Genomic DNA, 15,352 nt, shown 5'->3' with positions numbered 1-15,352 from the left:
ATCTTTATTTTGCCACATGACTTTGAGTTACTGTCTAGTGACCTTTTATTTCACTCTGTAGCACTCCCTGGAGCATTTCTTGCAGTGCAGGTGTAGTGGTCACAAACTCCTTTAGCTTTTATTTATCTGGGACTATGTTAATTTCTTCCCCACTCTTAAATGACAGTTTTGCTTCATATTGAGTTGACAGATATTCTTTTAGCGCTTGAATATATTGATGCAGTGTCCTCTGGTCTCCAAACTTTATGACGGGAAATCTGTTGGTGATGTTTTCGAGGGTACTTGTATGTGACAAGTCATTTCTCTCTGCTTTCAAGATTCTCTGTTAGTGCTCTGTTAGTATAGTGTTGATTATAATATGTTTTGGTATGTGTCTCTTTGAGTTCATCATATTTGGGGTTTGTTGAGTTTCTTGGATGTTTATATTCATGTCTTTCATCAATTCTGGGACGTTTTCAGTCATTATGTCCTCAAATAGTCTCTCAGCCGCCACCGTTTCCTCTTCTGGGACTCCCACAATGCATATGTTGGTATGCTTGCTGGTGTCCCAGGGGTGTCAGTCTGTATTCACCTTTTTCAATCTTGTTTTCCTCAGTTGTCATCATTTCCATTTATTTTGAGAGTGTGCAAGGAGGGGAGGGGCAGAGAGAGAGAACCCCAAGCAGGCTCCTTGCTGACAGCAGAGAGCCTGATGCAGGACTCGAACTCACAAACAGTAAAATCATAACCTGAGCTGAAATCAAGAGTCAGATGCTTGAATGACTGAGCCCCCCCAGACGCCGCTTATTTGTTCTTGTTTTTTAATTGTTGTATGCTATCTCTGTGCTGAGGATCTGCTTAAGATGTAAACTTCAGGTCTTCTCAGATCTTTTCTTAGCCTGCACCTTTGCCTGGGCACATGTGATTTCCTCTAATTTCTTCTGTGTATGCAGTTGTCTTTGAATGTTCTAGTTTTTAATTTCTCCCCAGAAAGAAAACAGAGAAAAATGCTGTGGTAGAAAAAAAGGTCACCAGCCCTTTAAATCTCCTGCAGGTCACTTGAGCCAGAGGGGGAGGGGCTATGACAGTGGTCTCCCACCTGTTTGTACCTTCCAGATCAGAAGCAGCGGTGGGAGCACAGACCCCCCCCCCCCCCACACCCCACCCCCATTTGTGGGATAGTCCTATGCCCACCGTGGCTCCCACACGTTGTGTGTAAGCTGCTCCATGAGTAGGTGCACACCAGCCTGCCGAGGGGCTGGGGCTGGGAGACGGGTGGCTGCTGCCATGCTGAGAGCTGCAGTTTCCCCTCCAAGCCTCCCCCTGGAAGTTGCAAGCCTCGGACAGACTCCAGAGTTAGAGCAGACAAGGTGCTGCCGGTGCCGTTGGTGCCCAGGTGGGAGACAGGTTCCTGGGGCTTCCTGCTCGGCCACCTTCCCAGAGTCCTCTGCAGCATTCACTTTGCAGGCAGAGTTCTCAGCTTTGGTTCTGTTTTTCATGGAATTAAAAAAGCTTGAAATCTCAAGAGTTGGAAGGACCCGAGGGCTTCATCATGGAGGCTCATTCTTAATTGCTCAGACAGCTTCGAAATTGGCTGATAAATACTTGACTCTGTAATTCAATTATTTTACTTTATACATGTTCTTTTCTACATGCAGAATAAAGAAAAACTACTGGAAGATTGTCAGCTGCAGAAAGTTGGTCTCATAAGTCAGGTGAAAGAACTTCAAGAAAAGTTGAACCGTCTGGTGCATTCTGTGAACTTCCAGAACAGTGAGACAGAGGATTTCAAATTTCAGCAGCCATTGGCATCTTCACATGCTTTAGAAAATAATTTGAGTGACAGTTCCAGTAATGGTGAAGAAACTGACAAATTGCCTCTTGTTGATGCATTTCATGTTGATAAAACCACGTGTGATCTAATTGACCTTAGTGGAAATCAGGATTCATTGGTAAGAAATGAAATGCCAAATGTTCCCATGGAAGATAGGGTTGATTTGCAGGATGGATCACTTTGTTTACAAGTGAGCCTGCACAGTGGCTCCCATGACCTAACCCATACCCAGGAGCCCGGTCCCGCGAAGAACGCACTCAGGGCAATGGACCTGTCTTCCTGGAGCTCACCTGAGGTTGTCAGGAAGGACTCGACCCTTGAGCCTGCACCCAGCCTGCCCTTGACGCCCTGCTCAGATGCCCTGAGCTTGGATGCCTCTGCGCAGGACAGGACAAGTGCCTCACTTCAGGCTGACGAGTTGGACGTGCTTTGGTACCTGGGCGGGTCAGCGGCAGGAAAGGCCTCCAGGTGGGCAGAGTCTCCATTGGTTGTAGACAGGGCTCCCTCCACTGACCACCATGTGCAGCGGACGGCCGTGGTAAGTGTTCATCCCTGGGTGGTGCCCCGGTTCAGCGTCTGTGGGATGCCCAGGGCCCCAGCGTGTTCCCATGGGAATGTATTTGCAGGGCCCACAGTATCATAGCTGCGGCCATTGTTGGTTCATCTCCTGACAGGGCCTGTGGGCCAGGTGTAGGTTCGCACCCGACAGTCCCCTGGTCAGCTCTCCGCAGCGCCAACCACAGTCCATTGTAATGTGAATAATTAGGACTTCGGTTATTCTTACAAACACGTGCCATGCATCAGTCCTACTCAGACACTCCCACCAGACCTGCGCACACTCACCAGTGTGGACTCGAGAAGTACAGTCGTAAACCCATCTTCCTGTGTAGTTTTTGTTCAGGTTCTTTGGCTGGAATCTGTTTCCTGGATTTATTTTGAGTTGTAGTTCATATTTAATAGATTTTACGTATAATACTAATTTATTTCAAAAACAGTTATTTTTGAGATAAATCGTATCTTCTTACGTAATAATTTTGAGATTTTGTATATCCTGGATTAGATACAGTAAAAACCAACTAACAGAGGACTTTGTTATTTGAGATACACGTATATTACCATACACACTACCATAAAAATTACCTTTAATCTGAAATATTTGCTGTTGACTTCTTTAAAATAATCCTAGAGAACTGTGGCTGGGTTTGTTTAAATTCTTTAAAGCCCGTGATTTCATAAGGTCCACAAGTGTGAAACATGTGTTGGGTTCTATATGGGTAAATGATAAATTCAGACCTTAGAAAGTTTCCCTCTGACCAGTTTAGTTCTGTGATGTATTAAGTTACTATTTGACGACCGTTTAAAACCTGCCTATTTGAACAGGAGAAAGATGTTGAAGATTTTATTGTAACATCTCTTGATGCTCAAGAAAAGCCCAGATCCTCTCCTGTTGGGTTCGAAGGAAAAAACAGCAGAAGTGATAATGGTGAGTCAGTCTTTTTAACTCTAAGGTTTTAGGGGACAGAACAGCATGGAGGCCCCCAGCTTGGCGTTCGCCACGCTTGCCATGCACACTGGCTGTGCCCGTCTGCGTCTCTGTCCTCTGTGCTCAGTGGCACCTGAAGGCCTGATGTTGCGCTACTCTGGAAAGCTTGGTTGTGCACTTCGTGGAGTGCGGTCCCTGCACTCAACACCCAGACATCCTCACTGGCGCCCTGCACGGGAGGGAGGCTGTGCCGTGTGGGCCCCGAGAGGAGACCCTCACGTTTCCGGCGGTTCCTGCATCTGCCTCTGGATGTTTGTAGCGGGGTCGTCGGCATGGGGGTCCTTGAGAGCGCGCACGGTGACGCCGTGCTCTTCCTGGGGCATCAGGGCAGACGGTGCGCGGCGCCAGCGTGGACCCCTTGGCAGCGGTGTCTGCCAGATTTTATTCTGAGTTTTCCTTTTAGATTGCTCGGTGTCAGGGAGCGGGGATGTACTCGGAGACCGTGTCTGCGGTCTCTTGTTTCTCAGACTCGGACACACCAGTGTTAGCCTCCAGTAATGATTGTTGCCTGCGTCATCGTTAGGATAGTTGCCAGTCATGACCTTCTAACCTTGTAATTTTTTCTATAATTGTTGGCTTTTTATAAGTCCATCGCTTCAGGAGATGTTTCAGCATTTTTAAAAAAAGTCATCATTGGCTTAATTCAGTGCCTTTTAAAACTAGACCGTAGTGAAGTACAGTTCATGGACGCTGCAGCCTGTGCAGAATAGGGCCAGCAACGTTTTAATTTCAGTTTTGAGTTATTCCATGGAGTAAGTGCCCGGAGTGGTTCTGCACAGTGCCTTCCAGCCTCCCCACTCCGAACCACTGTTCCCTGGGGATGCCCACGTTCAGCTTCCAGAAATTCGTTCTGACACAGATTTCTAAGTCACATTTGCTGGTTACAGAACATGTTGAAACTTCTGGCTGCCAACTTCTTCTGCTTTCCTTCCTTGTTTTTCTAAGGTGGCCCCGTTGTCCCGCTCCGTCCCCTCACCACAGAGCATGTGTGTTCTGAGATTCCCTGTCAGATTCCCGCAGACCTTCTGGGGCCAAGGGTCCTCTCCCAGACAGCTGGTTTCCTTTCTCCTTGCTTCTTCCTGTTCTCCATCACGGGTCCTGCCCATGCTGTCTGTAGGCATGGGCATGCACTGCCCACATGACCTTCACCTGACCTTCATGTGCTGTCTCTGCTTGCCTGGTCAGACCCCACGTCCCTCCTTGGTGGTCCTAGTTTTGACAAAGTGTGTTCTCTAGAAGCATTTGCAGAAAAAGCATGTGTGAGATGGGTTTTCTGAGAATGTCTGCACCTTCTTGATGTTTGTTGATAGTTTGGGCTTGGTGCAGACTCATGGGTGACAAGTCATGTTCCTTCAGACTCCTGAGTGCCTGCCTGCCTGCCTGCCATCCAGACCCTGATGTCACCCAGCACCACGGTGGTCCCTTGCCGCCAAGCACCTGGGCGCAGCGCTGCCGGCTTACCGGGAACAAGTCCTTCTGCCCTGAGTGCGTCTTCCTTCTTCCTGGGATGTGGGTCACTTCCTTGTGGCTCTCATCTTGCCATACTTCCTGTTAATCACTGGACTCATTTTCTTATTTTCTCATTTTTTCTGTTTCCACTTCTTTGTACTTACGTTCTTACTTGTTAAAGAGCTTTGTGAGAATTTATCCCTTAATCTTCACATCAAATGCTCCCATTTCTGCTGTGTCTTAATTTCCAAGAGTTGTTCTTTCTCATCCTCTTTTCCTTTCTCTTGAAACTTCCTTTCCTTGTTTACGAATAATATTTTCTCTCTTACTTCTCTGAAGATCTTCTGGGTTTTCTGAAGTTTTCTTCTGTTTGCTGCCTTTTTTGTATTTCCTCCAGCTCTTTGAGTCTCTGCTTCGCGTTGTTTTGTGTGTCTGAGTGTTCCTTGGCGTGTCTGAGGCCTTCGGCTTCGTAGCAGGGCAGTCGTCAGCAACTCACTGGAAGCTCTGTGCTCAGAGGGGCCTTGCTGGGGACACTGAGCCCCTCATGCCCACCCGAGCTTGGCGCCAGTCGGAGAAGCAGTTGCGAGGACTGACCCTGCTTTTCTTAGGATGCCCCCCTCCGCTTTCCAGGTCTCCGTGGACTGGCGACGGGCTGCAGGCTCAGGGACCTACCGCATGCTGTTGAGCGGTGTCCCATTCCTTTCTGAGGCCCCTCCCATCAGGAGCTCCTGGTGTCTCAGATGCTAGACTGTTGAGGGCTCTCCGGTTTAGGGTGGCTGCTCTCAGGGCTGGTCTCCACCCACCCCATCAGGCGTGTTCACTTTTTCCTGGCCAGACGCTTGCTGCTCGTCCCGCAGCCTGCACGGGGGCCTCGGGCTGGCGTCTTCCATGTCTGCACAGCCGCCTCCGGGTGCGCTGGGCGGGCCCTGCAGGTGCTTGCCGTGTGAGCCCTGCGGGCTCTGTCCTGTCTTCGGGGAATAAGGAGACATACTTCTGCACAAGAGTAAACATGAACCAAGGTACCACGAAGGGTTTTATGTTGGAGTCACAGGTGTTAACAGGGCAAACGTGAAAACTTTTTTTTCATCTGTGTGGTTGTGTAGTCTTAGGTGTTTATAAACATGTTTTTGCCGTCTTTGGTGGTTTGTTGATGTCGTCTTCAGGGCCGGGGCCTCATGTGGCACCATGAAGCAGGGGTCTGGCCACATCTCTGGCACTTGCAGGGTGTCCCCCAGTACACTGCCAGAGAGTTGGAGTGTAGACCCTGACTTTGTGCTGTGTTTTTAGGTGATGGCTCGGGGTTTGGAGACATGCTGAGCCAAGGTTCGGGAAGACTCGATGCCCCCACAGCAAGTCCTGTGGTGCTGCTTCCCGCCTCTGGAAGGTTCCGACAGCCGCTGGAAGCCATGAAGGAGAAGGAAGTCCATCCGAAACAAGTGAAGGTAAGGGCTGGCGGGAGCAGGGTGCGCGGTGTCGATGGGCCTCCGTGTGCGGCCGCCGTGATTGCCCTGTGGGTGCCACGTCAGGGTGCGTGCGTCACACCACAGGGCCAGCTGCGTGGGGTCTCGCTGTGCTCTAACGTTTTTCCATAGGGGGAGAGGCTGCTGGCGTGGGGAGCTTGGGATCAGGTATCCCAGGCGAGAGCCCAGCATGGCAGGTGGGGGGGTGGGGGGGTGGGGCGGTAGGGGAGGGCTGTGGGAGCTTCGGGCGCTGGGGTCCCGAGAGCAGGACCAGCTCTTCCTGCACCTGCTGCGGCACAGCGCACAGGGGACTTTCAGGGGTGGCTGTTGTGGTGAATCACAAAAGGCAAAAAGTAAGGTTAATCTTCCTGAAATGAGTTCAGGTATCACAGTGCATGACCCTCTGGGGAGAAGTGGTTGTAAGTTTTGTTTGGTTTTGGAGATTGACCTTTAGCCTTTCCTAAAACAACTGGAGCCTGTGCTCGTGACTGGGCCGCCCTCCACCAGGTGCCTGCCTGGGACCTAGCAGCGGAGCAGGGACCGCATGACCCACTCTGCTGACACAGGGCTGCGGGGCCACATTGGAGAGCCCAGCCCACTCTCTGCTGTGGGAGCTGCTGCTCGGGAGGGGTTGTCTCTGTGTCCTCAGGGCCTAGACCATTCTGCCTTCTGCTCTCCGTTCTGTGTGTCCCTGAAGTTGACACTTGAGAAGAAAGGTTATCTGCACTCGTGTAGCAGTGCGGGCAGTTTTGATGGGCAGCCTGAGCTCTGACTCAGCTGGCTTGAACGGCACACAACATTTATCACTGGACCATACTGGGAGTTGGCTCCTGGTGCGCTGGCTCCAAGTGTATACTTAGAGAGGCCACCAGCGTCCCCGCACTCGCTCATTCCTTCCCTGTGCCACCAACAGGAAGCCTGTGGCACTTCTAGGGTCAGGCAAAGCATGGGCCCAGTGCTTCCTTTGAGGCTGTTTTCCAGGAATATCCCTCCCGTCCCCTGCCCTCACCCCCCGTCTTTCATTGGCAGACCTGGTCACACGGCCACCAAGACCAGCCGTCCTCAGCCCCGTTGACGAGCTGAGCTCATACTGACCCACTGCTGACAGGGAGTCATTGTGTGAACCACCTGCCGCAGCCCCGCTCGCCCACTGCTGCTGGTCCCCAGGTCACGGAGCTGGGCCCTTGGTGACCTCTCACAGCCAAACTCCACAGAGCTAAAGCCCCTTGTGCCCTGGGGTCAGAGCCTGGTTCTCACCAGAGGAGGGAGGAGAGAAGCCACACTCAGCTTGCTGCAGCTGAACTGGGAGCAGAATTTAAAAACACTTTTTCTAGTTTTAATTGATATGTGACACTGTGTAAGCTTCAGGTATACAGTGTGTTGGTTTAATACACACTGTGTAAGCTTCAGGTATACAGTGTGTTGGTTGTTTACACAGTGATTCCACAGTAAGATTGGTTAACGCCTCCATCACCCAGAACTTTTAATAAGTTTTCTTTTCTCTCACCAGTTTAATGAATCATTTTTCGTCAAAACCACTGGCATAGACTTGGCTGAATAAGCAAACCAATACAATGTCACTGTTGTGTTTTATTCACATGGTGAAAACATTCCTGTTACATTGCTATTACAATGCCATCAAAAGAAAATGATTTTGATGTTAAGTAAAATCTCCAAAATTGTGTGCATCTTGCCCCTTTAAGAATTGAAATTGGAGAGGCATCTGGGTGGCTCAATCAGTTAAGTGTCCGATTCGTGATTTTGGCTCAGGTCATGATCCCAGCCCCGTGTTGGGCGGGCTCCATGCTGAGTGTTGAGCCTGCTTGGGATTTCTCTCTCTCTCTCTCTCTCTCTCTCTCTCTCTCTCTCTGTCTTTCTCTCTGTCTCTCTCCACCTCCCCTGCTCATACTCTCTCTCTCTCTCAAAAATTTTTTTGATATGGGAGTATGTTTTTTGGCTGTTTTTTTTTAATTTCCTTTTTTGCATTCCTTAATTTTCTACATGACATAGAATGTTAAAGATATGTTCTGTTAGTGTTTCCAATCCAGGCAGTCTCATGTTAGAGGAGTTTGTAATTTTTAAGGAATAAACGTGGTTCTGATGACAATTCTACGTACTTAGGCTTTGAGGTTTAACACTAGGTGATTGAGAAAGGAAAACCAGAAAGAAGCCCAGTACTTGCCCTGGAGCCCTTTTGCGAAGCAACCGAGGTTGCCTGCAGGGGGCTGCGTGGATGCTGGGAAGTTAGCCTGCAGTTCTCTGTTCGCTTCAGTCGGAACCGGCGACTTCAGTATTCCTGATGTCTGGGTATTTTCTGGGAGGTTTCTCAGGTCACTCTGGTTTAAGTTGCCACCTGTGTTTCTGGAGCGTGAAGCCACACTGCTCACCGTGAGGGACGACTGCGCCAAGAGTCAAGTCGTCTGAGAGCTGGCCCCATGAGGCAGAGTGGTGCCCGCAGGGGCTGAGTCTCAGGACCGCGGTGTGGTCACGGCTCTGGGGGCCCTGAAGCTGGGGATACTGGTGGGGGGGGGGGTCCCTGAGTTTGGGCTCCTCAGGAGCCCTGCTGGAAGCAGCTATGAATGGGGGCGAGTGATTGGCCTATGGCGCACTGAGCATCAGCTGGAGCAGACAGGGACACCCGAGTGACAGGCCGACGTGGGAGGTCACGAGAAGGGTGGGCTGGTCACAGCGATGCAGGTCCCTGAACAGAATGCCAGTCCTGAGGACAGGGTTCTGGAACCTCCTCGGACCCAGTGGTTATATCTGTGGTACCCAAGGTCCAAACCGATTGCAGACCCCAGGCCCCAGCCAGCATCGGACCCGGGGGGTCCTGTGACATCACTGAAGGGATGCGGTGGCCACACGGGAAGCTTTGCTCTCGGAAAGGTGCGGGCAGAGTACCTCCCTCGCCACTGGTGCTCTTTCTGCGTTTATCAGGAGAGCGTTGAAAAGGTGGCAAGTGACAGTCATCTGCAGCCACGTCAGCCCTCCCTGTCTCTGCAAGCAGAGGATGAGGGTGGATGGGTGGATGCAGGAGGTCGTAGACCTCCAGCCGCACCCACGGGGGCCGCCATCTGGGTCGCTAGACCTGGCGTCTAACAAACGGAAGGTTTTTTAAAGTAAAAGTGTTTCTAGGGTTATTAAAGAGAATTGTCTTTAAGGTAAGCGTAACGTGGAGTTTGGGTGTTTTGTACTTTTGTGTTAGTATTTTACTTTTTTGGTCCCATCATTAAAGTCCTAGCAAAACCTATTTCTGGTTAAATAGTTGTACTCTGTTATAGCTTCCCGTTGCTACTTTCATACTTTCCTGTTTGAGACATCTATTCCCATCTATTCTCCAGAGTTTAGGCCTAACATGCCCCTTGAGTGAATCTTTGCACGTGGAGTGAGGACCGTCATGGTCACTTTGGACACCGTGTTGCCCCCAACCTGGGGGCAGCTCTGGGGAGGCCCCACCCAGGATTAGTGAAGGGATGGCAGGGGTGGCATCCACTGTGCAGACCCTGGTGGGGCATCCTTGGAGTAGCTTAAGCAGAAATTGTCCTTCAAACCGGTTTTCTAGCAGTCTCTGAAGGTTACGGGGGAGGAAAGTTTGAAAATCTCACAGAACAGCAGAATCTGCTCTTTGATACAAGCCATGGGGGTGCTATGTGGGTGGCTCTAGTGAGCGTTCGTGAGTGGTGGGCAGGGTGCTGAATGCATGATTAGCTTCAAGCTTCTTTTCCCTCTTTCTGAAATGCATGTCCCGTTGCAGGCTTTGCTGCAGATGGTGTGTGATGAGAGCCACCACATACTGGCCTTGTCCGAGTACCGTGGGCCGCCTAGCGCCCTGAGCAAGGGCGAGCCAAGTGCCTCTCTCGAGCGATTCCCAAGGGAAGGCCCTGGCCTGTTGGAGGCAATCCCGGCCCTGAGGAGGCATCCGAGCCCCACACTCCTAAAGGGAGAGAAGGTATGGTGGCATTCTGCCTGAAAGAAAATAGGCTGTGGGCATGGAGCACTTTGAGTGAGTTGCTTGGCCAAATGAGTGGAATAAAGGGAACAACAGGGTCGTCAGTGGACACAGGGGCCGTGCTGGCTAGTCACCTTCTCAGTCATGTTTGCCAGCACATTCCAGCCCTGTAAGGGCAAGAGAGGCCATGGGAGGATGTGTGGCGGGGCTCAGTGGGAGGAGGACATGGGGCCGGGCCTGAGCCCACAGGGTCTCAGTGCCCACTTTGCAACCAAGGACCCGGGGTGGCACAGAGCGAGAGCCAGGTGCTGAACCCTGGCCAAGGCCACAGGGGGCGGAGGGAGCGGTGGGCAAGAGGGCAGTGCCAGGCCCAGGCCTACAGTGGGGGCGGGAGCGGCCAGTCAGCGGTCACCCGCCCCAGGGCCTGGCAGAGCAGCGGTGGGGAAGAAGGTTTGCCTGCCAACGTTTTCTCAGTCTTACCTGCTGTCTCCTTCAGCACCTTCTTCGTTCACGATGGGGGGCTTGGCTTTTCGTGCCCTGGTCTGGTCGTGGTCTTCTGTTGGGTGGTCTGCTTCAGCCTGCAGGGTGCATTTGTGGAAACACCGAACTGTTCGCTCCAATATTTTAGGAGTTTCCTGACATGTGCCTCGACTGGAGAGGAGAGTTTCTACAGATCGTTCAGGAGGCGTTTGGAAAAGAACGGGAGATGTTGAGGGCCGAGTTGCAGCCCCGGCCCTGCGGCTCTGACCCCGGGGACCACAGCTCCCTGTTGCAGAGGCTAGAGAAGGTGGTCCAGGAGCAGGTGAGCACGTGCCTCGATTTAGTGCCCAGAGCCACTGACGGTGAATTTTGGTCCCTGTGTTTCCCCTGACCTTGGAGTGTGGTAGTGACTGAGGAGGAAGTCCTGTCTGTGTGCAAATAGAATCTATTCTGGAAATATCCTGCCTTTCCTTGAAAACAGAGTGGTGCTAAGTGGTCTGGCCCAGGCTGTGCGTGGGAGCCCGGCACTGTGAGGGCCCTGGGGGCCCTGCTTCCCCAAGGTCCCTTGTAGGAGAGGGCACTAGGGTCCAGATGCAGGGTCTGTGGCAGGTCAGAGCAGCCTCTGGCACAGACCAGGGTGCAAGTGAGGCCTGAAGGTCCCCAGGGGCCACCTTTGTCCTGTGAATTTGTTCTTGCTCGGTCCCCAAGCTTGTGCCCATGAAGCTGGAAGCAAGAATTTGTGGACGGTGGGCTGTTTGTGCCTGGAGATGCCGGCCTGGCCCAGCCTCCCCCGCCCTTGGGACGTGCTCCCTGCTCCCCCGTCCAGGGGGTGCTCCTCCACGTGGCCATGTCTGTGACCCTGCTCTCCCTCCTTTGCCACCCCGGCTCCGGGGATACCTGCAGGAAAAGTCCTTGGAGCACCTTCGCTTGTCAGACCGGAGCAGCCTGCTGTCCGAGATCCAGGCTCTGCGCGCCCAGCTGCGGATGACTCACCTGCAGAACCAGGAGAAGCTGCAGCAGCTGTGTGCGGCGCTGACCAGCGCGGAGGCCCGCGGGAGCCGGCAGGAGCACCAGCTGCGCAGGCAGGGTGAGCACCGCCCCTCCCGCTGCCCAGCACTGGGGCTGGTCTGTCCGGGTCCCTGGGCATGGGGACCACCGGCCTCGGCATTTCTTAGTTCACAGAACTCCTGGAGAAGCGACTCTGTGGCGCCGCCCAGGCAGCGGGGGGTCTGTATTGGTGTGAGCGCTGGGCACCAGCAGGACCGTGTCTGGGAGTCCCTGGGGCTTGCACCAGGTCTAAGCAGCCTGTTGTACGCGTTTATGTTAACTTAGGTTCCTTGGGACTTTCTTACAGATATTCACATCATCTCTGGATAAAAAGCATTTTGTTTTCTCCTTTCCATCTGCCACCTCCTCCTGCTGATTGCTCCGGTTAGGCCGTCGCGTGCCACCGTGGCAGGCGTCCGGCCATGGGAGAGGTGTTCCGCCTCACACCCTCACACAGGCTGCCAGCAGTGGTCTCTGCACATGCTCTTCATCCACCTGCACAGCCCCTTCTCTTCCTAGTGCTGGGTGCTGAATGATGGGCCAGGCCTTGCAATGCTTTGTGTTTGGGCCATGTTGCATTACCTCGTGAGCATTTCTGGGCCGGACTTCCTGGTATTTTGCATCTAAATGCATGAGGGCTACTGGTGTGTAGCTTCCAGTCTTTGAGTTCTGGTGTGGGAGTAGTGCCAGCCTCATGGAGGATTGACCGTCTCTTCCCCTTCCTTTTTCCCCGGGAGACTGTAGAGAACCAGGGTTATTTCTTTGCTAAGTCTTGGGAGAGTTCTCTGGGGAAGCTGCTAGGGTCGAGTCAGTCTCTTTTGGGAAGCACGAAGTGTTGGAGTGATGGGTGAGGTGGCGATTTAGGACGACTGTGGAGACGGTCACACCTGGTCTTCGCGCACGTCCATCTCGGCTCAGTCCTCACTCCTGCCTCCAGGAGACCCCGGACCTGAACAGCTGGCCCTGGGGAGCCACGTCCCATCCTCTGGTCTGCACGGCCACTCTGCCTGCACGACTCTAGGTGCCCCGAGGCCTGGAGGGAGTGAGCCTCCGGTGTCCTGGCCATCGGCCTGGAAAACTCATTTTCCCTGAGAGTGAATACATCTCCCTCTCCGTACCGGTTTGTCTTCAGTTTGTGAAATCATTTGTACAGCTCACCCGGGATTCACGAGTAATGGTATCTTATGTCCCCTAACGTCTTTCTCAGTTGAGTTATTGGCCTACAAGGTTGAGCAGGAAAAACGTATAGCAAGTGATGTACAGAAAACGCTGAATGAAGAGCAAGAGAAAGCCAGCAGCGTTCGGAAGCTCCTGGTGGTAGAGCAGACCGTCGTCAGAGACTTAAGATCTGAGCTCCGCGAGTGTAAACAGGACAACGAGAGGCTGCTGGCATCCCTCAGCGAGGCGCAGAAGGAGGTCCTCCAGCTGAGGTGGGGGCCCTAACCCTCCTCCCACACAGCACCTCCTGGCTCCCCGGTTCTGTCCGCACTTTTGTCGAGGAACGCGGCGTGTGCGCGTGTTGTGATAGGTGCCCGGGGTCTGTCGACGGCCCAGGCGCCGCAGCCTGGTGTGTCACTGCCTCTCCTGCACAGGTCTGTGCTGGACAGCAAGGAGAGCAACCTGAAGGCCGCGCTGCAGGAGCTGGAGAGCGAGCGCGGGAAGGAGCGCGCCCTGCAGAGCCGGCTGGAGGAGGAGCAGCTGCAGCACCTGCAGAGGGAGGGCCAGAGCTCCAAGACCCTGGAGGTGCCTGGGCGCGGGGCTGGCAGGTGGGGGGGTTGGTGGGGGGCAGTGGGGCTGGCGGGTGGGAGCGCAGCTCCTCACAGGGCCCAGCGCCCCGTCTCCTTGTGGTCACGTGCCTGGTGGCAGGGTGTAACAGCAGTGAAGCAGGCCTGCGTCTGCGGTACGGCAGCGTCTTCGTGGTGACAGACGGGTGCTCGCAACTCCCACTGTCTGGCCGCACGGAGCACAGCCTCAGAAGTGCGTGTCAGGCTGCATAAACGGCAGTGACCCGGCTTCTCTGTGCAGTGGAGGTTGTGTGTGTGAATTGGCATGCTGTTTGGCATCTCTGATGGCCACGGGTCTGGCAGGTGCTCTGTGTTCCTCAGTCCCAGGGCTGGGCAAAAGCGTCTTTCACCCACCCGGGGACTGTGGCTTGGCGAAAACATCGTGTGTCCGAGTGTCCAGGGTGTTGTGGTTCTAGGGAAGGTGGGCATTTACTGAACACTGCTTCAGGAAAGTACTTCATCCCTGAATAAAAACGGCAAAGTAACAGAAGAATTGTTACATGGTTTTCTTGTACCTGTGGGATAAAAAAGCGTAATTGCTGGGTTGAATAATATGAACAGAAATTGGGGCAGGAAGATGGTTTTGACACTTCTCTTGATTTGCTTTTTCCCATCTCTCCCCTGATACAGGAGCTAAGACTCTCTTTGGAGAAGCAGCACGCTCAGAGTAATAGACTGTGCGTTGCACTGAAGCACGAGCAGACGGCAAAGGACAACCTTCAGAAGGAGCTGCGGATCGAGGCCTCACGCTGTGAGGCACTGCTGGCGCGGGAGCGGAGCCAGCTGTCCGAGCTGCGGCGCAGCCTGGAGGCCGAGAAGGACCGGTCGCTGGAGCTGGCCACGGCCCTGCGCCACGAGCGCCTCCTGACGGAGCAGCTGAGCGGCCGAGCACAGGAGGCCCCGGCGCATCGCGCTCTGCTGAGGAAGCTGAAGGAAGAGAAGTCCCGCGTGGCGGAGCTGCAGGCGAGGCTGGAGCAGGTGCAGCGGCAGCTGGTGGCCGACGTGCAGAAGCAGCGTGCGGAGATCGAGAGGGAGAAGGAGGTAAGGGGCGCGCAGACCTCCGCTGTGGAGCCCGCCCAGGCTCAGGAGCCAACAGAGGGGGAGAGTTCCTCACAGCAGCAGGCAGGATTAAAGCGCTCACAGGCGAGGCTGGCTGCACGGGAAGGACACAAGGACGCAAGGAGGAGAGCAGAGACGAGGCCCGGCCGGGCCGACGTGGAGAAGAGGCAGGCTCGAGACAAGGAGAGACTGGTGAGAGCGCCGCCGACCGTGTCGGCACCCAGCAGCAAGCCAGGGGGCCGAGAGCGCCACACGGGGGCCTGACCCTGGGCCGCTCCTTTGTCCCGCTGGTCCGTGCGTCTGTCCCCTGCTGCCCCCTGGTTATTGCAGCTTTGTAGGTTTCCGTGTCGAGAAGCATGAGTCTCCAACCTCGCTCGTTGTCGGGGCTTGGGTGTTCGGGGACCGTAGGGTTCTGGGGCCCAGCCTTGACTCTGCAGGTCACTTTGGGGGGTGAGGCCACCTGAGCGATGTTACCTCCACGGGTTGTGAGGTTGGAAGTCTGTCCGTGCGTTCAGGTCTTTGATTTCTTTCAGCCGCGTTTTGCTGTTTTCAGATGACGAGCGTTAATGCTGTGGTTCTGTTGTTCTGAGCGTTTTATTAGGGGTTGCTGTTGTCGTAAGCGGAACTGGTTTCTTCTTTCCGTGAGCAGATGGTTCCCTGCTGGCCTAGAGCAATGCCGTTGGGCCTTGTCGATCTTGCATCTTGTGCCCTTGCGCTTGTTTGTTGTTCCCAGTCATTTGATGCGTCCTTTGGGCTTTTCCGCATATG

General features: G+C 53.8%; 1 protein-coding gene across 1 annotated transcript in view; it reads left to right on the top strand.

Annotated features, from left to right (window-relative positions):
- The window catches only part of PCNT (pericentrin), a 135,533-nt gene that overhangs the window by 100,878 nt on the left and 19,303 nt on the right, over window positions 1-15,352 (top strand). The window contains exons 33-41 of the mRNA XM_060640680.3: window positions 1,638-2,351; window positions 3,194-3,296; window positions 6,093-6,247; window positions 10,020-10,214; window positions 10,843-11,016; window positions 11,598-11,781; window positions 12,949-13,171; window positions 13,334-13,484; window positions 14,156-14,776. Of these exons, the coding sequence (XP_060496663.3) occupies window positions 1,638-2,351; window positions 3,194-3,296; window positions 6,093-6,247; window positions 10,020-10,214; window positions 10,843-11,016; window positions 11,598-11,781; window positions 12,949-13,171; window positions 13,334-13,484; window positions 14,156-14,776 (2,520 nt within the window). The remainder of the gene's footprint in view (window positions 1-1,637; window positions 2,352-3,193; window positions 3,297-6,092; window positions 6,248-10,019; window positions 10,215-10,842; window positions 11,017-11,597; window positions 11,782-12,948; window positions 13,172-13,333; window positions 13,485-14,155; window positions 14,777-15,352) is intronic.

The sequence above is a fragment of the Panthera onca genome, chromosome C2 (assembly GCF_046562875.1).
Source record: "Panthera onca isolate mPanOnc1 chromosome C2, mPanOnc1 haplotype 2, whole genome shotgun sequence".
NCBI classification, from domain to species: Eukaryota; Metazoa; Chordata; class Mammalia; order Carnivora; family Felidae; genus Panthera; species Panthera onca.
The sequence above is the reverse complement of the archived record's forward strand: the minus strand, read 5'-3'. Positions and strand labels throughout refer to the sequence as shown.